The sequence below is a fragment of the Haemaphysalis longicornis genome, unplaced genomic scaffold (assembly GCF_048455015.1).
Source record: "Haemaphysalis longicornis isolate Haplotype H1 unplaced genomic scaffold, Haemaphysalis longicornis Haplotype H1 scaffold_1, whole genome shotgun sequence".
In the NCBI taxonomy this organism is placed as follows: Eukaryota; Metazoa; Arthropoda; class Arachnida; order Ixodida; family Ixodidae; genus Haemaphysalis; species Haemaphysalis longicornis.
The window spans coordinates 293,312,842-293,340,416 of NW_027526203.1; the positions used below are offsets into that span (position 1 = coordinate 293,312,842).

The window sequence follows — 27,575 nt, forward strand, 5'->3', positions numbered from 1 at the left end:
CGATGGGAAATCCTTCCGCTGGCATTTTTAACTCTCGTATATTTTCATCAATTATGGGTTCACAAGCTCCGTGTACTCTTGAGGGCAAAAATTGCGAATACAAATAATGAAGGAAATGGAAATATAAATAATCGCAAAATTGAAAACTGTAACATAAGAAGTAAACGTCTTAACTTGTAGGTCAACACTGCCTTTCGAATGTTTCCTATGCAATGTTTTTGTTCTTTTTATTACGCTGTTGTCAGGACATTCTGATGTCTGTGTTATCGTTTGGCTTAGCTTCCTACCCAAAATGGCACAACTAGGGCGCCGTGCATGGCTTCTCCAATGCGGGATATATCCTTCGAAATACTTCTGCGAGCTGCAACTTTTTCAAGGTAAGGAAGCTCCGTTCCCGTGTCTATCTCGCCTGAGTGGGCCAAAAGCATGCCTTCGCATCAGTGCACGCGGTGTTTCGACGCGACCTACATTCGGGTACCGGCAAGCATTGTTTGCGAAAAAATTTCCCCTTCCTTTTTTCGCCTGCCTGAACTTGAAGCATATTCGCTGTTATTCTGCGCATGTCCACCATGTATAACAGATCCCGTGGTCTTTTGCTGTGAAACGCGCAATGGCAGAAAGAGCTGCTTCGTGGCGAAGAATGCCGAAGGGAACGGAAGGGGTGTGCCCTGAGGCCGATGCAAGGGAGCGCGTTGTTTGCACGTCTGTGTCGGCAAAGAACAAAGGCATCCGCTGCTTTCCCTTTCACAAAGACAACGAGTTTTGTTCGAACAAAACGCGAACGAAATAATTCATGCCTTTCGGCATCTTATTCCTCCTTTGAATCCGTGTTTCGAGCAACAGCTCGCGCTTTGTCAGCTCTACGACGTTGTTTACACCGAGCTACTTGTCAACCTTCAGCATCTCCAGCTACTTAGAGTGCCCCTCCTCGCACGCCACGTGCGAACGAGGAATATTTTATTTCGATGCGACTTGCGAGCAAGGAATATTTCTATACTTCGCACGTTCGCACTTCCAGAACAATTTCAGCGCTACTTGCGGCACTCAACCAAGTCTAGTTGAGTTCGTTAAGGGCCGTAGCCCTTTGTGCCATCGTCCTTTGTTGTTGTTCCATTGGAAGTTTGTGCAACGCGCCCAAGTCACCATCCTTGCCAGCTTAGGTACCTGCTTGTGAAGCCACTGGTTAAATCGCCGTTCTATCGTTTACTATTTTATTACTGCTTCTGCGACAAATGTGTTTCCTAACATTGTGAACTGCGCTGCGTGAGCATTTACGACCTTCCGTGTGTGCTGAGCGGTTAAATGCCTTTTTACAAGACAGAATGGCATTTAATACGAATGTCGGCTTCTCTTTATCCATTTTTGGCAAAGCGGGCGGGTATCATTATAATGATGCGCAGTGCAGATGCTTCACCGGTGAAAGCAGTAAAAGCTTTTTTCCTGTATTTTTTTCTAATGATCATACGGAAGTATGACCGATAAGCAAAAAAAAATTGTTCAGAAAAATCTAAACAAACTTGTATGAGGAAATCCCCGACATGCGTGACACTTTTTGTCCGCTTTCTTTTTGTTCTGATTTTAGGTTACCTTTTTTTAAACAACATTTTAAACCCGAACAGCGCCGTTTTTCATGTGAAAGATTCACTAAAATTCACGAATTCCATGTGAGAAAGCAAGGTTTACCAAAATCAAGTGTTTGTAAAGTGGGCTTGAGTACAATACACCAAGCTTTTTTTTTTTACGCGTTGGCTTCACTATTGCTACGATAAGAAAACGAAAATAACGATGCTGTGCGTCACTCGTGCGTGGCTTGGCCCAGTGCTGTGGTGGTCGGCATATTGTATATAGATCGCTTCATACCCGTCTGATGGTTCGTCTCGTTTGCCCTGCCACCACGTAACAATATTATGCACAAACGCACTGGTGGATAGACGTCTTCCCAGGGGTTGCATAAGCAGTTTTATCAAATTATGAAGCTCCTAGGGCAATTTATTGAAATAAGCAATAAGCGCAACGCGTTACGTTACGAACACGCGTACAAATTCCCGAGGGAAGTAGCCCTACAATAATTACGCATTAAAAAGCCGGCCAAACTACAGGAACCGCCAGGGTAATTCTTGGTCGGACAGAGACTCAGACCGGTTTTCGCTCTTGGGTACCGGAAGGGTGCCCCTGGCAGAGCGAGAAGCCGCATGTTTGTTTGCGCACCTTTTGAATATTTGAGTGGTTCGTTGGGATAAAACATCGTTTTACAAAGTGAAGACAACGAAATTATTTTCAATACAAATTGTAAATACTTTCCCCAACTATTCTTATAACGGGGAATTCCTGTTTTTGTGGCGGCGAAAATAAACTGGTAAGAAGGATGGAAAACTTTGTAATAGAAGCAGCAAGAGGCACTCATAACGACTACAGGCATGCAGGCATGATAAGGGCGGCACGTGCGTGACGTGCCAAGGCGAGATTCAGTACTAGGGGGATCTCGTATACGCACAATGTTTGAATGATGTGCTCAAGCAGCTGATTACTTTTACTTTGCGTGTTTTAATTAAAGCACGCGCCCAATATTCTAATGTAACGGGGACATCCATGAGGACTAATGCAGCAAGGAACACTTTAAAAGCCAAGCGGGGTATTTTATGGCGAGAAGGTTAAAGCTCGGTCGTCCGTAGGCTGGACACCCAGTTGGATTTATTTTGACAATGGAAATGGCTTTTCTTAATGGTGCATCAGCCCGTGTGTCAGCATTATAAGCTGTTGAATCAGCTGGGTAAAAAATACCTTTAAACGGTGTTATTTTCAGCCAGTGGAATTAGCCGCATACTGAAATTGTTGTAACGAGTTCTGACGAACACAGTACGTATAGTTCAAAAGAAGGTTCCGCTAGCATTGAAACCCCTCCATGAAATCTATTCTGGTCTTTTAGCCAGACAAATCAAAAATCTATTCTGCTCTTTACTTTTAGCCAGACAAATCAAAAGCATGGAATTTATTCTACGGGTACCATAAAATCAGGTTTGCATGCCACGCAGTTATGAGGACCGGAATTACCCGTTTCCAAACCGCGCTTACATAAGGGATCCACATCACCTTGGACCAGGTTTGTTCAGGCGTTCGGCATATCGCGGGACTTTTTCAGAGCATAGCAAATGCTCCTGCCCCGCAGGGATCTTTGCGGAACCGTTTCACGTGGGTCCAGGACTCCATAGCTTCATTAGTCAAGAAACCTGGCCATCATGGCTTTGGACTGACGGCGTAGCACCCTTATCATCATATAAGGCGGTATAAAGGGGATGGCTTAGCGGTAGCTACGCGCAGATGCCACTTCGCTAGAGCGAGCTGTGTGCCGCGCACATGGCGAGAATGTCTAGACTCGTCTCCCCTTCATCGCAGATTGTGGAGCCGAGCGGGGGCAAGGGAGATGACACGTGACATGTGACGCCTTTCACTCAGGCGCCGGCGGAATGGTAAAATCGCCTACTGCCACAAGCAAGCTGACCTGAGCATGATGATGGGCACTACGCAGAAGACCATGTACAGTTGCCAGTCAACGCTGATGTACCAGTAGAACGGGTTGCACTGCGAAGGAAAAGAAAACGCGCGACATATTTGTGCGTAAGTAGCGTGGACACGAATATGACGAAAGGGTGAGCTTTGCTAGCTTTCATCGTGAGCACTTTGACTAATGTGGTGCGAACCCCTGCCTTGAAAAGAAAGCTGGTTCGGAACGTTAGGGCAGTGGTTATAAAAGAAGCAGTTGAGTCCACGGTTCCTGCTTTGTGTTAGCCGCTTTTTTTTTTTTTTTTTTTTTTTTGCGCTGTGTTCTCTGTAGGCATCTCTTCTGTCCATTCGTTGCTCCAAAAGTTTCAGCGCTTCCACCCCCCGAAGGCCTGGACTGTATTGTAATCGCGTGTGTGCGCCTTCACCCAAACACACGACGTTGAAAGCCTGACCTTTCCCCATTGCTCACGCGCCTTGCGGTTGAGCTGGCGGCGTATACTGAAAGGCGGACAATGTATCTTCTAAGCCCGCCAAAATAAGACATTTAATGCAAGGTTAGGTCTGCTAAAAAAAGTAGGGGGAAATATAATCGGTTGATTCATTATTTTCGACAAGCAAACAAGTCCTACCGACAATATTTGGTACAGAGCCTGCAGGTTTGATATCGTTATGTGATGCTGGGACGTTCTTGCTAACTGCTGTTGCTGTTGCTGGAAACTAAAACAAAAATACAAATCCCAGCAACAAATGTATATATAAACATAAAAAAAAACAGAAAAATCGTGACAGAGGAGAAAGAGCGGCCCAGTCCAGATTCCACGTGGCGCTGTACTTCAACGTATTTAAGTCTTACTACTTGAAAATGTGTATTTCAGAGTGGAATTGGCTTTTTGAGGTTCAGACAAGCACAATTATAATCAACTCCCAGGTTTCAGCGGAGGAACTCTTTCTTACCATCGAATGCGCCCCATTCGTGCGGAATGACAAATAAGTCGAGAAAATGACGCCCATGCCCAGGAAGAAAGCAATTACGATAAAGCACTTCGTAATAAGAAAGAGCAACTTTAAAACGAACAAATGTTACATCTGCCCATGATATAAATCTCATTAGAAGGTCTCAGAATTTTAGCACGCTTTGTTCAGGGCCAGCAATAAACCAATGCTTCTTTTGTTATACTTTTTATACGCCTCAACTGGCGCTGGCCTAGAACGGCTTGTTCCAACTTTTCTTATTTACGGTCATCGCGGGATTTCAGCACGAAAAAAAGAGACATATCAAGCGAACTTTTATTAAAGCCGGGTTGGTTTTAGCAGCCTGTGACTGGCGGGAAAAGTAAAAAAACAGGGGCGTTATATATTTGACGAGTGGACACAAAACGTACAGAAGTTTTTGTAGACAATCGGCCGCAATTGTGGTCCCGGAAACGCACTCATCGAAGCCAGAAACTTCCGAATAAGCACACAATGTATACCCACCTGTCTTGCGGGTAGGAAATAAAATAAGCTCGGCCAATAAAGCGCCTTATTACCAGATGTCGCCCCGTCGTTCCCAAGCAGCTATGGCTCTCCAGCGTGCCGCCCTAGCAAAACTTGCCCTTGTTTTCTTCTCCGCGGCGCGGCGCGGCTGCTCGAGTGGGAGGTTTTTATGGGGCGCAATTAGGACCTGGAGCCACGCAAGCGCGAAATGCCTGAAGAGGCTCCCCTCCCCTTTTCCTCTGACGCGCCCTCCTTTCGTCCCTAAGCCTCCCAAAGCCCCCTCTTCATTCGCCGTCTTCCGCCTGACCGTGCAGGACTCTCCTTATCGGTATAGCGGACTTGTCCCTTGCTGCGTTTATGGACGCAGCATTTAGAGGGCGCCGGAAGAGAGCACGCGAAGCTTTCAGCTACGCTTCGAGTAGACAGACTGACTGGACGAGGCACGTCGTACCTTCTGCGCGCGTCCCGGACACTTGCCGGATCTCCGCGTTTACCGCGGAGGAAGCGTCCAAGCGTTACGAACTGGCAGGCCAGTTTCAAGCAGCACCTACCGCTAGAAATAACGAAGCTGTCCTATTCATTCTCGCGGAAGCCGCTAATATTCAGCGGGCGACGCAGAGAAAGAGGTGAGCCGCCGCATCGATGTACCCACTCAGATCGAACCCCGGCCGCGAGGGGCGACCATAAGCATCTTGGCCTGGGACGATCTTTCAGGGGCACTGAGGCAAGCCGCGTGATAAATACGCGGAAGCCGGTGGCGCACCGTCGCCGCGACTCAAGTGTCCCCTGGGGGCTCGCGCCCGCGCAGCGTGCGCCATGCCCGGCGCTCCTCCTCCCCCTCGGCTCGGATTGCGGGCCACGAGGGGCCTCCTCTTTCTCATCTTCCTCATCCCGTTTGAGATGCCGGAAGGGCTCCTCCGAGTCCCTGAGAAAGGACACGGAGAAGCGGGGCAAAAAAAGAAAAGGGAAAGGCGAATAAGAAAAAAAGAGACGGTGTACTCATCGACAGTTAATGAAATGCCTTAAAACGTGCCACGGATACTCGCTGAATTCGCTTCATGCGTTTTTTTTTCTTCTCATTACTCGAACGTCTTATGCGCCTTATGAGGCGAAAACCCGGCGCCGTCCGTCGTTCGATGGTTGGATAATTCGGCGTTCCGCACACCGTTATCTAACTAACCAAAAAAGCAAACACAAAACGAGCGCGAGGGCCGGGCCCTTCGTCGTTCCAGAACGCGTCAGGGAGGTCGCCAGTCTGCCGGCTATTCGTCGGACTTGGAAGTGTGCTTGTCATGAAAAGCGCTTCGACGTCCGGTGCACCGGCACTTTCTGCGTCTGCTAAACGCGGTACGAAACGAAAGTATACCAATAATCACGAAGTACGCGGGCTTACAATGCAGCGAGGAGAGAGATAGAGAGAGAGAGAGAGAGAGAGAGAGAGAGAGAGAGAGAGAGAGAGAGAGAGAGAGAGAGAGAGAGAGAGAGAGAGAGAGAGAGAGAGAGAGAGAGAACAAACGTTTATTTTCCGCAGGACCTAAGTCCAGGTCCTAATTTGGATGTTGAATTTACCGGATCCACATAGTACTGCAGAATGCCCGTGCGGATCCGGTGCACGTGTTTATAGAGAGCTTCCTGGGCAGCCTGGATGCTTACTGTCGGCGAGGGAGACAGCCAGTGCGCCCAGGAGGTGTTGGAGGCGAGGGATGGGGCAAGAGATGGCGGGGTGCAGTCCCAATGAGGGATGGATGGGTAGGAAGACCAGGTGGGACAGGAAGGATGGCCAGGACGCCGATAGATGCGGTGAAGAATGTGATGGGAGGGGAGGGAAGAGGTTTGAGCCTGCCGAATGAGGCACGCAGCCTCACGAGTTAGACGGGAACTGGGCGGTGGGTACAGGGTGCGTGATAGGCGTTGGGCGTGTAATTGGTAACGGCGGGAAGTGCGGTGCTGAGTACGAACAGTCGGCGGGTGGTGCAGGGTTGGGCAGGACATGCGCGGACCCCGGAAAGGTACTCGGGTGAGCGCGTTTGCTAAGGCGTTTCCGCACATGCCAGCGTGGCCAGGAACCCAAACCAGTGTGAAACGTGGCCGAGGATTCGATGCAAGTATCGGAGTGACGAAGTCAGTGGTGTGTGGTTGGTGTCATGGTGAGCCAAATTACGAAGGGCTGACCGACAGCCGGAGAAGATATATACTGGCGTGGTGGTAGGAGCAGTCAGAGTAGCGTGCTCTATTGCAAGGGCAATGGCGTATTCTTCGAGGGAGGTCGAATGCACTGGGGAAAGAAAGAAAACCGTGGCAGTGCCTAAAGAAGGGAGTTGGAGAAATCAAGCCGTGCCCGTTGAGTTTGAGGGGATGTCGCTGGCGTCAGTGAAGTAAACGATGGAACCATGCGACAGTAAAAAATTAATTCGTTTGGAGAGGGCCGGAACGCGCAGTGCACGACTAGCAGGGTTTCGATCAGCGAAAGTGGCCCAAGGAGGGAGTTTCGGTGGTATGGGGGTAATTGAGAAGTGGGATAGTTAAGTGTATTAAGAATAGCACGACCTTGGGCAGACGTCTGCAGGCGTTCGAGTTGGGCATGGAGATGGCACGCGATGCGTTCTTCAAGAGTATTGTATATCCCGAGTTCCAGAAGGGTGGCGCTGGGGGCGTAGGAGGGTACTCCCACAGCGTTGTGGTAAAGTGTACGGAGGGAGGCCTTGAGGGACGAGAGTTGAGATGGCGCCGAACTGCAGGCACATGGTGTTACCCCAAGGATGTTGTTGTCTCCCAACTCACGTGCGCAAACACGATGTAGTAGAAACAAGTATTTCAAAGTATCACCAAGGAAATGAAGAAGACTTCAGTTCCGCGAGGGCATTTTTGATTACGAAACTAATTGTTTTGAGGTCACGAAAGAGGAATGCCCCTCCCTCATTACTGAAGGTTACCTTCGAGTTGCGCTTACTCCGTTCTAAAACGCCAAATAAACGCCGGGAGCAATGTTCTAGAACACGTGCTTGCATTTTCTTTATTGTTCATTCGAATTACTTATTTGCTTACTGACTTTACTTACTTACTTCTTCTCTCCCTCACTCACTCACTTACTTGCTTGCTTATTTGCTTATTAAATGACTAACTAACCATCTACTTCACAAATCAAGATAGCGGTGGCGGAACATTACACGGGAATGTACATGAACATAACAATTCCGTACTATTCCCTGTTATGACCAGGCATCTTAAATGATATGCTTCAAGGGGGCTCAGTTTGTTACTGTGGCGACTTCGGCCACAAGCTCATTCTACTCATGGGAGAGGAGGAGAAACAAATATTGCTGAAAAGTTGTGTTGCCGGCTGATTATGGATCAAAAGAGTTTGTTGCTGGGCTAGTTGGGGTATATTAAGTTTAGAGGCAACCAGCTGAACGTTGAAACAAAGGACTAAGGGTTAACGAAGAAGTGACAGGGTTTCCTCTAAACTCGCTATGGATCAACCGCATTAGTTCGCGCAGTACAGGAAACACCGTGCACACAATTTATGAGTTGGTTACCGGGAGGCACGGAATCCAATCACATGTGAAATAAACAGAGTCGGACTGTCCTGCGATGAAATGCAAGGTGCGGGACGTTGCTGTGACTAGAATAGTAGGAACTTATGAATCTAGGAGCGTGGTGTTGTACTTATGCAAGCTTTTTAGTCAAATCAAAGGGGCGGGGGAGGAAAGGAGCATTAGCATACTCCCGTTTCCTACGCACTACGGTTGCGTATGCGCAAGTAGCTTTGTAAAACGTAGGTCTAACGTGAAGTTACACTAAGATACAAGAAACTTAATTAGCAGAATTTGTTATTAAAATCACATGATTGATCGCGAGAAACTTCTACGCCCAAATATTTGACAGATATGACGGGAGAAATGGTGCTACGATTAATTATGTAAGTGGGTCGTACGAAGTTACGGCGACGGTGGGAGACAAACTTCAGTAAAAATTAGGGGGCTGGACTGCGGTAAAAGACAATGGTGGAAACACGGAAGAAATTTGTATTGGGCTTAACGCAGGCGTCTGCATAGGACGACTGTTAGATGTGACGTTAAAGGGGAGGTCATTGGTAGAAGCACAAGGAGGATGCCCGAATGAGTGCTTTTGGGCACGCTGAAAAGTACGGGGAGAGTTGGGGAGAGTGAGCGCATTTTAAATGCATTGACAACCGTGAGATAGGAATCTGAGAATGTAATCCAATGTAGGTGGAATATAGCCCAATAGAAATTGAGACCCAAAGTTTGAGGACGTAAGGTGCAGTTTTAAATTATTTAAGGGCGTCGTATGTGAGAAATCACAAGTTTCTCGCCATAGTTGTCGACAGAGGCCTTTCTTGAAGCGCCCTCGTAAATGTCATAAGGAAGAGGCTCTCTCCAGTGGTACATATACTCAAACTCATCGGTGACAAGACGTGGTGAACGCCAATGAAGTCTATGTTACAGCTCTACAACGCACTGTTCTTGGGCTGTCTGCGGTACAGTGCTCCTGTCCTATAGGCAGCGTGCCGCACAACTACTCGATCACTTGAGGATATACAAGCTCAGGCCCTGCGAACTTGTCTTGGCCTACCACGGTGTAAGTCCACAGCAGCGACCATTGCCTTGGCTCGCAATCACCCTTTGGCAACCTTTGTGGAAGCTGAAATACTTAGAACACATATCAGGCACCTCACCCGCCTGCCTGATCATCACCTCGCGGGTATACCAGCGACCCGTCGACGGGCGACATTCGCAAGGGTAGTAGCTGCCCACAACACCATCATGACATCGAACTATACACCGGCGATGCGACCGCTCCTTCCGCTGTGCTCTGTGATGCAGCCACGAGTGTGCCTAGATATTCCTAGAGCAAAGAAAAAACGTGATCTTCCAATACCGGCCCTGTAGCAGCTAACTTTGACGTACCTGCATGAGACATACAGTGACCGAACCCATAAATACACCGATTGCTCGGTAACATCGTCGGGTTCTGTCGGCGCGGTTATTATACCCCGAATGTCACTGTACAGCACATTCATGATAGCCAATCCTACAACCTCCACGGCTACAGAACTTACGGCCATCCGTAGCGCTATTCGCACCATCGAGCAAAATTCATGGCGGAGATGGGCTGTCTTCTGTGATTCGAAGCCTGCACTTCAGTCACTCCAGTCAGCCCTGTGCCTGGGACCTCACGCACAGCTAGTGACAGAAATAAGAATGTTGTACGACCGTGCTGCCCAGGCGGGTCATGATGTGACCCTGCTGTGGCTTCCCAGTCACTGCGGCATTGTCAACAGCGAAATGTGCGGACGCTGCCGCCCGGTTGGCTCATCAAACAGCGACGACTGTACTCATTCTATTGTCTAGGACGGACACAGCTAGGACCCTCCGCATACTTGGCAGGAAAAAAGCAATCTCTCAATGGTCAATAGAAGAGTTCACATGTGCACGTATAGGTGCCCTTGACCCGCACCTGCAACGTCCCCTTCCACTAAGCCTTCCATGGTTTGAAGCAACTCTTCTTTGCCATCTCTGGCTGGGGGTGTCATTCACAAATGCTTACTCATACTTGATAGGGATGGCAGCAAGTGAGGAGTGCGAAACGTGCGCAACGCCGGAGACGATACGCCACGTTTTTTGCGAGTGCCCACGCTACTCGCCTGATAGAAAGAAGCTGTCGTCAGCACTGAGGAACCTGTACTCTCGGCGGACATTTTCGGAGGAGAAGATTCTGTGTCACTGGCCTCCTCTGTCCTCCGCTCGGAAGGTGATTAAGGAAGTCTTACGCTTTCTACGGGCGACGAACTTAGACTCTAGACTCTAGACTGAAACCCTTTAGTGGCAATCACTGAACTTAACGTGCAGTGCTTCAGCGCTGGACATCCTGTCAGCTCCAATTTTTCTTCATTTTTTTCCTTTCACTTCTTTGCCTATGTACCCTTTCCCACGTGCAGGATAGCAAACTAGGCTCTAGCCAGATTAACTTTCCTGCCTTTCTTTTACATCCTTCTTTCCTACCTTCCTTTTCCGAATAAGGGCGTCAGTGGGAATGTTTCGATCTAAGCAAGAGCGTATACCACTGAGAAAAAATACAAGCTCGACACCTCACGAACGATCTTTACAAAAACCGCGCGAATTCTTATAAAGAAGTTTACAAAGTTAAATAAGTTTACACCCTGCGAATAGATGATACGTTCCAGGAATTTCGAGCGAACACTGGAAGTAGAAATTGGACGATAATTGTGAGAAAGAACCTGTTTCCTCTTTTAAAGTGATTGGGATGATTTTGCCTTTCCGCCAGCAGCGTGGCGCCAATACTGCCGAAACTGACTGCTGGCCGATGAATGACAAGATAAGACTTCATATTCGCTGAGTTGTTTTTAACAAGAAAGTGTTTTATTCCCGGATACACAAAGATTTCAGCGACGTCATATCCGTCACGGAAGTGACGTCAGTACAACGGAGCAAGCAGCCTGTAAAAGGTGCACCCCTGCACACAGGGTCTTCTTGCGGGTAAGCAACCTCCAGTACCCAAAGAGTACGTTATACTTAGGGTTGTTCGTTTTCGGGTTTTATATTTTAACCCCAAAGTGTTTTACGGCGGTATTCGCTGACGTCATATCCGTCACGGAAATGACGCCAATACACCTTTGCCAAAGCGACCCACCAGCAGGGCGTCGCTCGCCAAGCACACCCACAAGACTGCCGCCGACCGGCAAATCATGCTCAGCTTCAGATTTTGCTCCGCATTTTACTTTCGTGTTTTATTGATTCCTATGACAGAGAAATCAGCCAAATGAGGTTTTAGAACTTCGACAATAATGCCAGTAATTCCAATAAAAATAAACATTTTGAATGAGTGAATGATTTTGGGGATTTTTCATTGCTTGAAAGTAGCGCATATTCACGGGGGGATGAGGACATAGTGTGCATGGCGAAGGTCGTGAGTGTACTCGTCTGCAAAAAAAAACAAGCAAGAAGAAAACTTGACAGCCTTGACGATTAGAGATTATATTATCGGAACACCCGGATTATCGCGTCGGGAAATAATGTTGGAACCATTGCAGTCTGCTTTTCTGAACTCGCGTAGGATCGCCCTGTAACATAGAAGATGAAGTTCTTGCGAAGAATTTACGTGTTACTAGCGCAATATTGGTGGTTGCGCAGTATTCCGCACAGGTTTAAATAAATTGGGAAATTCTGGGGACCTAAAGCGCTTCCTCGACTATTTGTTAATCCCTTTTAAAGTAACGTTGTGCCACGGCGAACACCCACGTCCTGCAAGAGTCACCGTAGGAATTTATAGGTTGACTAGGCGATGCATTTCATTTTGGACAGTAACAAATTTGCTTCGACGGAGTGGAGCTCCAAAATCAGGTGAAAAGTTAACAATGAAATATATAGGAGCTCGGATGAAGCTGGTTTAGTCGCATTTTCGCATAGATCATGGGCTTTCTGTGTTTTTTTTTCTGATATTTTCGCAGGTTAAGAAAATGCGGTATAATAAAAAAAAAAAGGTCAATCAGTGCACGCAAACACCCGGATATTCTTTCTGTCTCTCTTTTATTTGCATAAGGAGGTTCAAATCACTGTAACTTTCTGTAAAGGTAAACCTGTCTCCCGTCATTTCATTCAACTGAATTAAACAGAATGAGGCCTCCTCGAAGTCTCGTTCCTTGAAAGCAAGACAGGCTACGGCGCACCACCGAAGAAGGAAGTTTGTCATCAAATTCGGAGCAGAAGAGCTAATTGAGTCAAATGCAGCCCCTGATAATAAAAATAGAAAATTCTGTAAACTATGCACTTCTGTGAAAAACAGTGCAGAGGACGGAATAAATCAAAGGTACCAGTCAACACAGACGCTGACGAACAACTGCGCTGTTTTTTACAGAAGTACAATGTAGCAAGTAGGCCTTCAGCGAACCCTTCTGCGGCAAAATATGCTTTCAATACGCGAGCCAAAATATTCCGAGCCAAAATATCGCCAAAGAATACATGCCACACACTCTTAAAGAATCCTACGAGTCGGTTACCCACCGCGCACCTTGTTGACTGATCGCAGCTGCCCAACGACCACGCTATGGCAATGACGAGGCCTAGCACACGGTTTTACTCGAAAAAAAGGGTCTTCATTGCGGCACTGTACCATGCAAGTATGACTTTTTGCCATTTTGCATTGCGTGAGTTCACAGCGCGCACACCCCAGTTTTTAGTCGCTTCAAATATCTAGAGTTGTTATTCGCCAAATTTGCTCCCTTGGATGCACCGATTGGCAGTTCGAGCGCGTTGTGGTACAGTACAACAGACGCATGTATTTAATTATTTTTTATTCATTTCAATACCTTAATTCAATGCCCGGATGGCGTTACAGAAGGGAGTGGTTATGTTGCAAGAACACAAAACAATTGTTCTGAGCGTGCAGTATCGGCTACTGATTAGTCTACCAATGCTAAATCAGAAAGAGGAAGGAGAAGCACTGATTCATGCAAATAACCCATCGACTAACCAATGGGGGAAAAATGTCTAACCCGTGAAGAGCGCAATCCATCACCCAAGGCTGCAAATTATTGTACTAATTACAGTCGCGTCCAGAAAAAGACCGTCAGCTATGGGGCACGTGACATTAATTGTTCCCACTGGAAAAGATTTCTGCATTTGTTTTAGACTACCTAATGCATTTAAAACAGCCAGGCTGTTAGTATTACAAGTGTAGAAAGCCGACAAGGCTGTCACCTCACGGCCGGTCCCATTTTTCCTAAATTAATTTATGTGAATTTTGTAGTTTTGTGAACCGGATAATGTTTTAACCGTGGGCATGCATCCTCGCATTTCTTCGTGGTTGGTAGGAGAATGTCCTGGAACATACAACAAATTAAAGAAAAGTGTCCTTGCAATAGAGCCCTTTCGTGCCGCATTGATTTCGGACGTTCAGTGTGTGTGTGTATAGCCGCTGCCACGTGGCGGAGACCAGTTCCCTATCGTTTTTGGCAGCCCAACTTGCCCAGCAGCTTACCGGGAACCACGGCTCGAGACGAAAGGGGCGGCGCCGAGCATATCTACCTTTTTGGGTACTTGCGATCGTCGCAAAACGCCCGAGTAGATATTTAAAGGTGGCCACCGACTTCGCTAGCATGCACCGACTGTTCGCGGCGATAATTCAAGCAACTTGCGCGGAATTAATGAGCCCAGCCACCGAGCGAAAACCGAGCCGCGGCAGCGCCCCCACCAGCAGCTGTGGCCGTAGGAAGAAGGACTGGAGCGCCGCCGGAGCCTCTTTTACCTGCGGCACCCACGGGGGGCCCTGATTTCTTTACATTTGGCTACATTTGCGCGATAGTTCTCAATTTCACGCCCAGTGCGCACGATCGAAATGGGCGCGCAGAAGCCGGCTATCGGGAGGCCGCCGTGTTTCGGCTTCGTTTCGAAGTAATTTCCCTCCCCTCACCATCGCACCTAAAGTGGGCGCCGGAGAAGAGCTGGCCTGTTGGAACACCGTGTGGGTAATGGATTATGTGGGGCATTAGGCGATTGATCTGTTGCTGCCCCCGTCGGGTGGCCGCTGCTGGCTGCAAGCTTTCCCCTGCCAGCTGAAGAATGGAGACTGGGGGCGCGCGGTTTTTTTTGCGCCCGAAGGCATCGACTGGACGGACGATCTGGACGGGCGCTCTCTGATTCCAGCCACTCGCCGAAGCCGATCCCGATAATCGGCTTTTTGTCGATGATGCAGACACCCACGGCTTGTGTCGCTTCAGTCGGGCAGACCCGGGGTTAATAGTTCGGCGTCTGAAGCGGCACCTTATTTAAACTTTAAAGGCTGACAACCCCTCGCGTTGTATTAGCACACTCTCAGCATGGAAGAGGAAAACCAAACATGTCTCTTCCTTGCCCTAGTAGGGGAGGGCCACGTTAGAAAGCCATGATGGATGAGAGAGTGACACATGGAACAAGTTTATCCCCATACTACAAAAGCAATTCTTCCGCGACAGGCTCGTGTCTGTTAAGTGGTGGTAATGTACAGCAAGCAGCTTCTCCAGCATTCCGCTGCGCATGGCACCAGCTGGTGCGAGGGGCAAGGACCTTGTTAAGCGGCTGTACTGTAGCTTTTAAGCGCAGAGCACTTTAGGGGCTCGCCTCGTTGTCGTAGCTCGCTCGCTGGACCCAGGTAGAGCCACACGGCGTTCCGTCGTAGCGGTTGTCGTCGCGGCGTAACCCAGAGGCTTCAAAACCCAAGCGGTTTATATAGTCATAAGCGTTCGAAACTCGTCAGCCGCTGGCGCTTGACATACATCTCCGCGTTGTTTAGCGCAAAGAAACCTTTAGGTACATTTGAGGCAAAATAAACACAATTAACCAGCAACCCCAGCGTTCCTTTAGTTATTATCGTTGGGTTGGTTTTTACGATAGTAAGCTAAAAAAAGTGACAGTGCAACGCCGGCACTTGCGGGAAGAAAAGCAAGCACAAAAAGAACAGAACTCCCGCTGGCGCAGTTTCAGGCAGGGGGCGCGCGAGCACAGCGAAGGCGGGAAATTTGAATTGCGCTGGGTGGTAAGAGTGAACGGATAACGACGCTACAGCCCATTATGACGAATCACTGCTTTGCACTTCCGACAGCTTTCATATTGAGTGGAACCGCTTTAATTTTTTTGTTCTTGTCCCGGCATTCTTTTGCGAAAAAAAGGCTGAGAAAAAGTTGATTGATTGATTGATTGATTGATTGATTGATTGATTGATTGATTGATTGATTGATTGATTGATTGATTGATTGATTGATTGATTGATTGATTGATTGATTGATAAGCGTATTTTCATGGCATACAGCTTCGAAATCGGCGATAGATAAACACGTGCCATACTAAGCTGACGGCCACACGTCGGCCTGCTGCGTGGGCTACGGATGCAAAAGAACCGGTAAATTGGCGATCGCCAAAATAGATAGCTTTTAATGCGTAAGGAGTAGCTTACTATATTAGTAAAAAATACAGTCTCCATAGCCCACAAAACGCCGTCTGCTCAAAGGATAAAAAAAAAATCAGTCCAACGAATGCCCGGAATGACACCACAATTCTCGGCGAAGCTTCTTCAAAGTAACTAGTTGCGTTGAAAAGAAAATTAGGCAAATTTATCGCTGGGTGGGACTCGAAGCAGTTTTTTCCCCAATAAAACGCCTGCAGGGAACCCCTGGACACAGCTCGATAACTTTAGCTGACTTAAGGTGAACCAAGCGAAGAGACTATGTATGGTCTTCCACTTAGAAACGCACGCTAGAGAAATGTATTCAGTGCTACAAGAACAATTTGTGCATGGTCGTTACACAAGTAGCAATTAGTTGAGTAGCGAAGCAAGTTTCTGCCACTAGCATACACATAGGGGCAACAAGGGCGAATGGCCAAAAAGCTCTTATCGTCATACCAACCGAAGGGGGAAGGAAACGCCGCAAAAGGAAAATGATGGCAATGATAACGAGAGGATACGTGCGCACCCCTGTACACGTGTCACTGTACGCGCCCCGTCCTTACCGGGCATAAAATGAACGCGCTGCCTTCCACGGAACACTTGTACCACACAAATGTCACCTCATCGTGGGATGTACGCGGCGATGGACACCGGACCGCCTACATCGACCGCAGCTGGGTAGCATGGCGGTGTAAACATCGGCATGTGCGTTCCACAGTATAACATATAATGTGACGTCATTACTGCAGTTCATGATGTGGCCCCAAATGGCGTATATATGGTGTTTAATATTCTATAGAGTTTTACAATTGAAATAAAAGTTTCGGTGGCTTAAACGCCCCAAAGCTACACCTTGGCTACGAGGCTCGCCGTGGGTGAGGGCGACGAATTAACTTAAGTCACCTGTCGATCTTTAACTTGCGCGGAAATCTCGCCACTTGGGCGTTTTCATGTGTCGCCTTAATTAGAAAAACTGCGACCGCGGCTGAGATGAATAGGGGCTCTCTTGGGGCTCAGCAGCACGGCGTCTCAGCCACCGCGCCACCGCGGCGCGTACAAATGACCTAGGGCTTCACACTTGGGTTAAAAAGTTAAGTAATGAGATCAGTTGAAATACGCATTGCAGCCACAAATAACCACTCATCTAATTCACATCAGTGTCTCGTTCAAGGGAGGGACCATTTTTGTTTGAGCGGAAAAATCTCACCTGCTGTAGCTATTTCGGCTTTTGCTACGCAAGAAATGATGTTCCACTTAGAAACAACTAAAGCTGGCATTTCTCTCCAACATTTCTCTTTGATTGTTTGGTGATGCCAAAAAGCCCGTCACAAGGGGCAATACTTCGTGGGCCGACCCATTTTTATGGCGGTAGTTAGCCCTGCGGAGCTGTTTTAGTTTCATTGGCTTCTACTGGGTTGCACACACTTTATGTAGAAGCGCCACTGAAAGCCGTCTAGCAGTCGTTTCTGTTGTCATGTATAAAAGTAATGAGAATGAGGCACCTTTCCTGCATTACTTGGTGCGAAGACAGGATTTAAAGCCCGTGATTGTAAGTTTTCACACAAAAAGGTAATGGCTGCTGGGAGGACAGTCCTTAGAAAGGCATTGTGCTGCAATTTTAGCAGCGTGAACTGGAAGCAGTGCACTTGCTGCTACATTCTGAGGAGAGAGCTGCTAGATATATTATATATATATATATATATATATATATATATATATATATAGCGAATCAGAAATGGGAAATGAGGGGCTCGGTGAATTAAGACAGAATAACGGTTGGCAGTCACGAAAACCTCGGAAAGCAAAGGGGGAATGCGGTTGGTCATAGAAACTGATGAAGAATTTTTTTAGTCGGAAAGAAAGTGGTGAGATCCGAACCCACGACCACCAGAATACCGGTCACCACTTTCTTTCTGACTCAAAAAATTGTTAATCAGTTTCTATGACCTACCGCATTCACCCTTTGCTTTCGAAGGTTTTCTTGACTGCCAACCCATATATATATATATATATATATATATATATATATATATATATATATATATATATATATATATATCAGTGTGTCGAACCGCAAAAAATACGGGTTCGGTTACGGTTCGGGTTCAGGTAAATTTATTTTGTTCCGGTTCAGTTCCGGTTCGACTAATTCTATCCACGAACCGGTTCGCGAACCGGTTCGAAGTGTTGAACCGGTTCGTGAACCGGTTCAGAACTGAATTATTAGCAAGGCGTGAAAAATCAGTTTTGTATACTTTAAATTCATCAAAACTGAAGTACTTTTTTTCTTCACTCGAACTAGTGGTTTTTTGAAAATGAGCTGCAATACTACTGTCAAATTTGAAAATATTGGCCAGGTGTAACAGAAAATGTACCAGCCTCTTTTTCACCCCCCCTACTGTCATCCTAGAGACTACACAAAGCCGCCGCCAAGAGACATGAGTGCGTTATTTATTGGTGCCCCTTTCTTCTTTTTATTGTACTGCTTAGATGCTAATAATGACTTAAGACATTGCCCATTTTGCTTGAATTATTTCCTTGTTACGTCACTGCTGATGCTGGGTGGCAGAAAATTTGAAAGTTTTTTCGGTGTTTCTCACCACTTCTTGTAAAAACAACTTCCTTAACGAGTCACCAAAGGCAGATCTTTCAAATAAGGCAAGGTAGGGCTTTGTTTTCATGGTCCATTTAGGATCCTTGGCGAAGCATGTAAGATGACGCGGCGGAAAAATATCGCCGACCAGGGGCTGCGGCCCCTTCGTTATCGGGCTTACTGCGACAATCAAGAGCGAATGCTGCCTGCAAAACAATCAACAAAGAAAACTTCCACGTAAAGCGCGCAAACACACGCCCGCGCACACAACATGGCGTTTTATTCGCCTGTGAAGAGCAGCTTTACCTGTACAAGAGGCTACCAAAGACGCTAGTGGAAATCAGCGAAACCAAACGTACAGTGCCCAACGCTGGGCACACCTGTCAATTCGAAAGAACACAGTCTCTAGAATTTCGAATAGACACGTATCTTCGCTTACCTCACCCGCCGCGGTGGCTCAGTGGCTAAGACGTCGTGCTGCTAAGCCTCAAAAACGCGGTTTCCATTCCCGGCCGTGGCGGCCGCTTTTCTGATGGAGGCGAAAAGCGAAAACGCCCGTGTGTTCGAGGTTTCGGCGCTCGCTAAAGATCCCCAGGTGTTCAAAATTAATCCGGAGCCTTCCACTGGGCCGCGCCTCATCACCTGTGTAGCGTCGGCGCGTTAAACCTCATAATCAATCAATGTTCTCTTTCCCCGTGCAGTACGTTTAAGAATCTTATTTCTCCGGCCCCTTCGCCCTATTTTCCCCTCTTCCTCGTTTCGTGAGGTTCGCCTCGCTTGTATAAAGCCGATGTCTCGAACCAATAACAAACATATGTGCATCCCTTTCTTCGTGCGTCCCGTTAGTGGCGCTGTTTTAATTCTTGTGATTATGCATGTACCTAAAACCCAAAATTTCAACACTCTTTAGCTGCTGTAAATAGGCATAGGCAAATGTAGGGCTTGAACCTTGGCTGGTACACAGTGCAACAATCTCGTGGACTGATTGCACTTGCACTGTCCCAATGAGGGAGAAAGAGAGAGCGACAAACGTTTTATTGAGCCTTTTAAGGCCCCTTGTGGGGACGTGGTGACAGGCGCACCGGCGACCGCGGGAAGGGTGAATTCGGTGCTTCAAACATCGTGCAGGCTGCCAAGAGTTTGACATTTGTTCTTCCCAGCCTTGCACCCTGCTTGCTCGACCATCAGCAACATACCATTGCAATTAGGAGCCTTAATTGCTATACTGGTGTGCAGTCGTTTCACCATGTTGTGGCTATGGCGTTGTGCTGCTGAGCCGAAAGACGCGGGTTCGATTTCCGGCCGCGGCGGCCGCTTTTCTGATGGAGGCGAAAAGCGAAAACGCCCGTGTGTACGAGATTTCAGCGCACATTAAAGATCCCCAGGTGGTCAAAATTAATCCTGAGCCCTCCACTGCGGTGCGCCTCATCGCCTGCCTTGCATGGGCGCATTAACAAACCTCACAATCAATCAAGTAATCAAATTGTCACCATGTTGTGACCGTGATGAGCGTGTTCGGAGCGTTTTGATTCATTGAACGGGTAAAAGTGAGCGAGAGATTGCGAAGTTGATGGCGCGTGAAAGAAAGAAGCCCCCAATGACACTTACCACCCGTTATCAATAACGGGATGGTCGAACCGTTTTGTCGAGAACCGGAAACCATTATTTCTTTTTTCGGTTCAGTTCCGGTTCGGGTTCAGCAGGCTCAAAAAATAATGGTTCGGGTTCGGGTTCAGTTCCGGCAAAAATACCGGTTCGGTTCCGGTTTTCGGTTCGGTTCGGTTCCGGTTCGACACCCTGATATATATATATAATGAAAGTTGGAGTCCTTATTGCCAGTGCTGTTCGGCTGTTTTGAAAGTGTCTTTGTAGTACCGAATGAGGTAGGATTGCTATTTTTATTATGATACAGGGGACAATGGCAGCAGAGAAAAAAGTCCATAGTTTCCGGAAGCACGAACCAAACCCACATACTCCACATAACGCCTCCAATGCACTACCAATTGTGCCATTCCGCGACGGCTCTTCGCTAGAATTCAGCGCGGGGGTTTATATTTAGAACTTTCTCAGAGGACGGGCAACTTACCATGTCCAGGAAGGGCTGCCAGTTGTTGATGTGTAGCAGAACCATCCACCAAGACCTGTAGCAGTTCTCGTCATTGTGGCCCGAGAACTCGAAGAAAGCAGGGCCGCGTGAAACCTTGGTCATCACGAAACCGAATCCAACCATGAACATCACGGGGAGCGTCAACCTGCGGGCAGCACTCAGCCTTCACGTTGGGCGCCAGCATCTTGTTTGCGGAGCGGGTACCGTTGCGTGACAGAGTGAGCCGCCATAACTGCGTCTTTCTTAAAGGGGCACTTAAAGGGGCACTAAGGATTGAAAGCAAGTTGGCCTATATCGGTAGATTATAGTGACAGGAATACAAATACAATGTCCACAGCATATGCTGCTGCTTATCAACTATCAAGTGCGAAAAGCCTCCTCGGAAGACCAATGCAACGTTTTACGATCTTGTCTAGACAAACTGGAAGATGAGTCATGCCGTAACGAGTACCCCTGATGGCAAAGAACTCTGGAAAGGAATTTAATCAAAGTTAAATACCTTGTTAACCAGCGTCGATGTGTCCCTTCGTACAGAGTCTATTTAACTCTTTCGTTACCGTGCCTATTCAAAATCGCTCATTTGGAACAATACCTTGGGCGCCCCTTTTAATAGCGTTCCAGGCGTTTCTGGAACAAGTAAAGCTATTCGGGGTTAGCTCAAAAAAATTTTCTTTCAAAATCAGTTTTGTTTTAATTTTTGGAACAAAAACGTGATTTTTGACATGCGTTTGCATTACCCGGATGTGGAAAAGGGGTGTGGTCATCGCGTGTCACTGTTACCAAAGAATAAGGCGTGCCGGTTGTAATTACTCTGCATCAGCTTTTGGGTTTTGTTATCAGGGAACGAATGATGAATCAGAAGGTGTTTTTCAATCGTCAGGTTTGCCCTCTGACAGTTATTATCCATGAAATCGTCTGAAAATATCAATAAATGCCTGTTTGCAAAGTCATTTTATGATTTAGGCAGTTCTATTGCCTTTGCGCACTGTGTATAAGGCGTGTTGTAGTTATACTTACCACAGGATCATTCGCGAGCAGTTTGCAAGTTCCGGTTTCGTTTCTGCATCGAAAAATTTCTTTTTGGCGCTACCCAACTTCAGGTGTATCTGCCGTTGCGCCTTCAGCGTTCGCTACTGATTCTTGAAAAAAACAACCATGCCGTTCGTGATTTTATCCCACCATAACCCTATTTCCGCGATAACAACTTCCAATGCAAGTCAAAAGATAACACCCAGTCGCCAGATATCACTTCTGCCAAGAAGAGCGCTTCAAACCGGCCATGCACATCGCCAGCACTTCGCCGGCCAGTTTCGTTTCCATACGAGGGTGTCTCCGGAGTTCTGGTGTTGCTCCTTAGTAGAACTGACTATTCGGACGGAGCCTCCAATAAGTTTTGTACTGTTTCATTTCAAAAGTGTTAGGTGGCGCTGCAATGCAGAAGGCTCGTAGTGCTGAACTCTGTGATCTAGCAATAGCCAGTCGATGGAAGCTTGCAGGGCACGATTATAACGCATCGCACCTTTTCCTTGGAAGCAGGGCTTCAACAACGAGCCAGAACACTATAATAAACCACAGGTTTATGTCTCGAGAGATAGCTGACAGTGAACTTCAACAAGCATCAGCCACCGAGTTTCGTTTTCAATTCCATGTAGATTTCTCCGCATCCCGTGCTTGTCCCGAATACTGTGCTTGCTGTAAATGCGAAGTCAGTCATTGACAAGATGTTCTTACGTCACGTGGGGGCAAATTGGTGCCTCTGATAATGTCAAACCGTGAGATTTCTCCGGGAACCCCTCGAAATGGCGGAGTTTGAAATCAGGGTTGGGCTTCACCGCATGACACCGGCACCACGCCTGCTAACATTTTTTTTTATGTCTGATAAAACTGTTCCCCGCAAGTCAACATTTTTTCTAAGACGTGCTTTTGAAATGTTTCCCCACAAAATGTATATTCGAAATTTTTTTACTATCGGGAGTTTGTTGTATACAACTCAGGACCTCTTTACCATTTTCTATGATAACTTGACAAGAATGTTGATTTTGATATTTTTTTCGCAACTATTAAGTATGAAAACATTTAAAAAAACTGATGTAGGAAGAAAGGGCGTTAAATAATCTGCATATTATGTTGCTGCAATTTGTGCCTAACCAATAAGTTTAGCAGAAAAAAAAATGTTTTCTTAGATCCGTAGCCAAGATATTGGGTATAAGGGAAAAAAAATTCTACTAGACATATTGGTTAGGCACAAATTGCAGCAACATAAAATGCAGATGGTGACCAGGGCCATTCGAGCTGCAGCTGGCGATGGCATCCCGGAAAAGGGGCGCCACCCACCATGTATGACCGACAACCTTCCCGCGCTCCTTTTGTGCTATTCAATGGGAGCAATATTTAAACGTTTTTTCCACTTCCCGCTCTTACACCCGTAAAAATAGGTCAATTTCCTGCGGTAACGAAAGTGTTAAGAGACCCGCTGACTGGGCACGAACTCGCCCAGTAGGTGTCTACCTGCCGTCGCTATGCTTAGGAATTTTAAAAAAAAATGCACAAGGGCTCATACTTTTCAAGCGGAAATATTTTAAAGAAAGTGACATGTCAATATCCGACCGCCATTCCTACAGCGAACGCATCGCTACACTCCAAAAACTCTCCGTGGACCTGCTTTGCCACAATTCACCTGAATGACCAATCGCGGCGTCTGAGGAAATATATTTTCCAAATAAAGTAGCCGACATATGTTCCACCCAAAAATGTTTCCTGCGTTGTGATATCGCGCAATGCAAATCGTCATGCTTGCATACTGCGAGACCACCTTTCGCGTGTCAAATCTTATGCTGGTGGCCGTCATTGGCCTATTTTACCGCTTTGATTGCAGTGATTGCCCTTTTCTCTGCATTGAGGGAAACCATACCCAAGGAAGTTTCTTAGAGTGCGAAAAAAAACGAATAGAATTTGTGCAGAACTGTCCTGCAACTCGACTTTTGACCTATGTTAAAATGCATTGCCTCTGAATCGTAAAATGTACATTTGTATTGTACGTACTAACAGACTTCAGAAGCCCCCACCGAACAGCAGTAGCTCTGGCCATCATTATGCCGCTTTAACACGGGCATTACCGTAAAACTGAACTCGAGGGATAGCGGCCGAATAATAATATATCATGTACATATTATATTTACTTTTTTTCTTATTGTCCTGATCTATTTGATAACATAAAAAGCGTTTCAAACAAACACAACTCGTTATTGTGCGCAACAGACACATTATGTGTCTACACAATCGCTCTAACCTAAACTGGCTTCATGCGCACATCCGTGAATCTGAAATTCTTATAAATTAGCCTCACTTTACGACGTACCAATGCTACAGAACGGAGCGCTGAGGCAGGGGTGCCTGACTGGCTTTTTACAAAGGTATGACGTCGTCTATTGTACGCGCTCGCAGTGACTTGGAAACACTATTTTCCTGAGCTGTTCTAGCTCGGTCATTAGGATGTCATCTTGGAGGTGTATTATCGCTTCCCACCTTCGCCATAAACTTTTATTAATGAATTACATGATACTACCAATATTTTTATCACTCGTTTCCCTTCTAATCCCCATTTTCTTATGGGTGCGCTAGCATCAAGTGACATCCTTGGCCCCTGTTTTGTCGTCTTTTTCAATGTATGCTAAATAATTTCGAGACTTTTGCGCTGCTCTCTGTAAAGATACCAAGTTATGTATCTTGGTGCGAAGGCAGAACAAGATCACATGACAGGAACAAACCGCCACAGCAACTAGTGTAACGATAATCGAAGGGTGAAAAATAAACACCAAAAAGAGCCCGTTAAACTAGAAATAAAGCTTAACAAGGTGTACTTTTGCGCTAGTTGTTAGTCCATTTTAAAACACCTACAGCGCGAAAAGAAACAAGGGCACGAGAAAAACGACGGGACAAGCACTGACTTCCAACTGAATGTATTATGCGGAAACGCACCTTTTTTTTACGCGCCCCTCATGTTAACAACAGTAAAAGATAAAATATTAAAAAAAAAAACAGACCCAACACCTCTGATAACACACCACCACACCACCACCCGTTAAGCACTACCGCGACCTGTCTCCGAATATCGTATAACGCAGCAAACACGGTGAGTTTGTGTTTTAAAACTCGTACAGACTTGGCATCAACCATTATTATAACTTCCTTACCAGCATCAGTGAGCCCTTGTTGCTCAGTTTCGATTTCAACGCATTCCCTCTAATATCCCATACCATTCTCGACTAGGAAAAAAGCCAACTGTAGTGCTATAAACACTGAATTGTCTGAATTTGTTGACGTTTTCTGGGGACTTCGAAAGGACTCCGAAGTGATTAGTATTATAAGCAATGCGGTAGTACTTCTGCAGAATAAATTCTGGAGTTCCTAGGCCATGTTTCGGTGACGGGGTGCGTTTATGTGAATTTATTTACCAGAAAACTGAATTCGGAAGGGCTGTTTCTGTTTCATCAACCTCCTTACTCTTCACAGCACGGCTCACCGATCAAAACCACGGACAGAACCAGTCAGCCGACAGATCCACCGACGGGTCGCCAGAATTCGGTCGCGAAGTGAAAACTGAGCTGAGAAGATTTTGCGCTTAAAAATTTCGCCCCTAAAAGTAGCTGCCGTGCTAGGTATCCCTCCCTTTATCAACGCGTTCAGCCGTCATTTTCTCCACGCAATGGCTCTGTTGAAAAATACCACAGCACTAAGCTCCCTTAATTAACAGAAAATGCTTTCAGCAATTTCCTGGCACTTCTGCTGTCCCAGATGAACCGAAAAGGAGAGGGCGGTCTGTATTCATAAATGCAGGAACGCATGCTTACCTTCTAATTATGTTTCCATCTCGCTCACTGGTCCCTGTTGCAAGTTACTAGAACACGCTGTACTCATACACCCCGTAATTTGTTTGGAAAGCAAATAGATATTCATGTAATCACGGCGCTGCTTTTGCAAGTCCTACTAATCTGAAAGTAAAGTTCTGCTGATAATTGAAATAAAATTTTGGACAATATGCTGATCGCATTTATTTCAAAGCAATTGATGAGGTCTGTCTTAAAGTATTTTTTCATGACCGGAGCCAAATTACTCTTGACTATAACATGCTGAAACGGATCGAATGCTTCCTCACCAACAATCAGTTTTTTTTATAGAATACAAATACTGTTTTACTGAAGCACACTCGTGTGACATACATGGGTCCCTACTTGGGCCTGTCTTATTTTTTATTGATACTAAAGACCTTTCCTTGTCAGTGTAATAAAAGATTCATTTAGTTCCAGGTAAGTATGTTGTTTCTGTTGAGGTAAAGGAAACTTCTAAAGGAAAGGCAGTAAAGGAAACTTCTCGAAGAGCCAGAAGAAATAGTTGAGAAAATGGTAGACGCACGATTAAAAACAAAAAAAACAGTGGTTTACTGACGTTTCGACTGGAGGACCAGTCTTCATCTTGAGTACTCAAGATGAAGACTGGTCCTCCAGTCGAAATGTCAGTAAACCACTGTTTTTGTTTTTAATCGTGTGTCTACCGTTTTCTCAACTATATATATATATATATATATATATATATATATATATAGGTCAAAACTTGGGTGCAGACACTTGGAAAACACTGAACAAGGGTGATATTGTTCCCAACAGTTGCGAAAGGAGAACCTTTCTTCTTCAGGGGTTATTTCTATTCTAAAATAACCCCTGAAGAAGAAAGGTTCTCCTCCTTTCGCAAGTGTTGGGAACAATAAAACCCTTTGTTGTCCAAGTGTCTGCACCCAAGTTTTGACCTATTGCTACGGTAGTCCGGAACTCCTTACCTGCTATATATATATATATATATATATATATATATATATATATATAGAAAATAAGGGTTGGCAGTCAAGAAAACCTCGGAAAGCAAAGGGGAGGTTGTGGTGGGTCATAGAAAGAGATGAAGAATTTTTTGAGTCGAAAAGAAAGTGGTGAAAAAATGCCCGCCGGGTGGGCATTTTTTCACCACTTTCTTTTCGACTCAAAAAATTCTTCATCTCTTTCTATGACCCACCACAACCTCCCCTTTGCTTTCCGAGGTTTTCTTGACTGCCAACCCTTATTTTCTGTCTTATTTCACGGAGCCCCTCATTTCCCATTTTCTGATTCGCTACATGCTTAGCGAGGGCCTCTGTTCTGGCAGTCTTGGTGCCAAAGGGAGCTTAAGAGGGTTCAACGCTGGTCGACCACTCTCGACATGTCGTAGACACTCCAGTCACGGCCCGGGGGTTAAAAAGAAGGTCCCCTTCACCCCGAGTAGTCCGAGTGGCGCTGGCTACCACCCCCAAGTGCAGGAAACAAAAATACCTTACCATAAATACCCGAGAAAGTGCTGGGGAAACAGCCCCGCCGGTAGCGTAGTGGTTATCGCACCAGACCGGTATTCTGGAGGTCGTGGGTTCGCATCCCACCCGGCGGGCATTTTTTCACCACTTTCTTTTCGACTCAAAAAATTCTTCATCTCTTTCTATGACCCACCACAACCTCCCCTTTGCTTTCCGAGGTTTTCTTGACTGCCAACCCTTATTTTCTGTCTTATTTCACGGAGCCCCTCATTTCCCATTTTCTGATTCACTATATATATATATATATATATATATATATATATATATATATATATATATATATATATATATATATATATATATATAGAGAGAGAGAGAGAGAGAGAGAGAGAGAGAGAGAAACAGAGAGAGAGAGAGAGAAATATGGGTCGGCAGTCACAAAAGCCAAGGAAAGCAAAGGGGAAAATGTGGTAGGACATTTATTACTAGTGAATTAGATGCAGGTTTTTCTAAAAGAAAGAAAATGGGAAAAAAACACGCCCGCCGGGTGGGCTACGAACCCACAGCCTCCGAATAACCACCCGGCGGGGATGTTTTCTCCACTT

General features: G+C 46.3%; 1 protein-coding gene across 1 annotated transcript in view; it reads right to left on the bottom strand.

Annotated features, from left to right (window-relative positions):
* The window catches only part of LOC144169953 (O-acyltransferase like protein-like), an 80,058-nt gene that overhangs the window by 23,899 nt on the left and 28,584 nt on the right, over positions 1 to 27,575 (bottom strand). Inside the window, exons 9-10 of the mRNA XM_077699413.1 lie at positions 20,616 to 20,781; positions 3,500 to 3,579 (exon numbers count right to left, since the gene is read on the bottom strand). Coding sequence (XP_077555539.1) covers positions 3,500 to 3,579; positions 20,616 to 20,781 — 246 coding nt within the window. The remainder of the gene's footprint in view (positions 1 to 3,499; positions 3,580 to 20,615; positions 20,782 to 27,575) is intronic.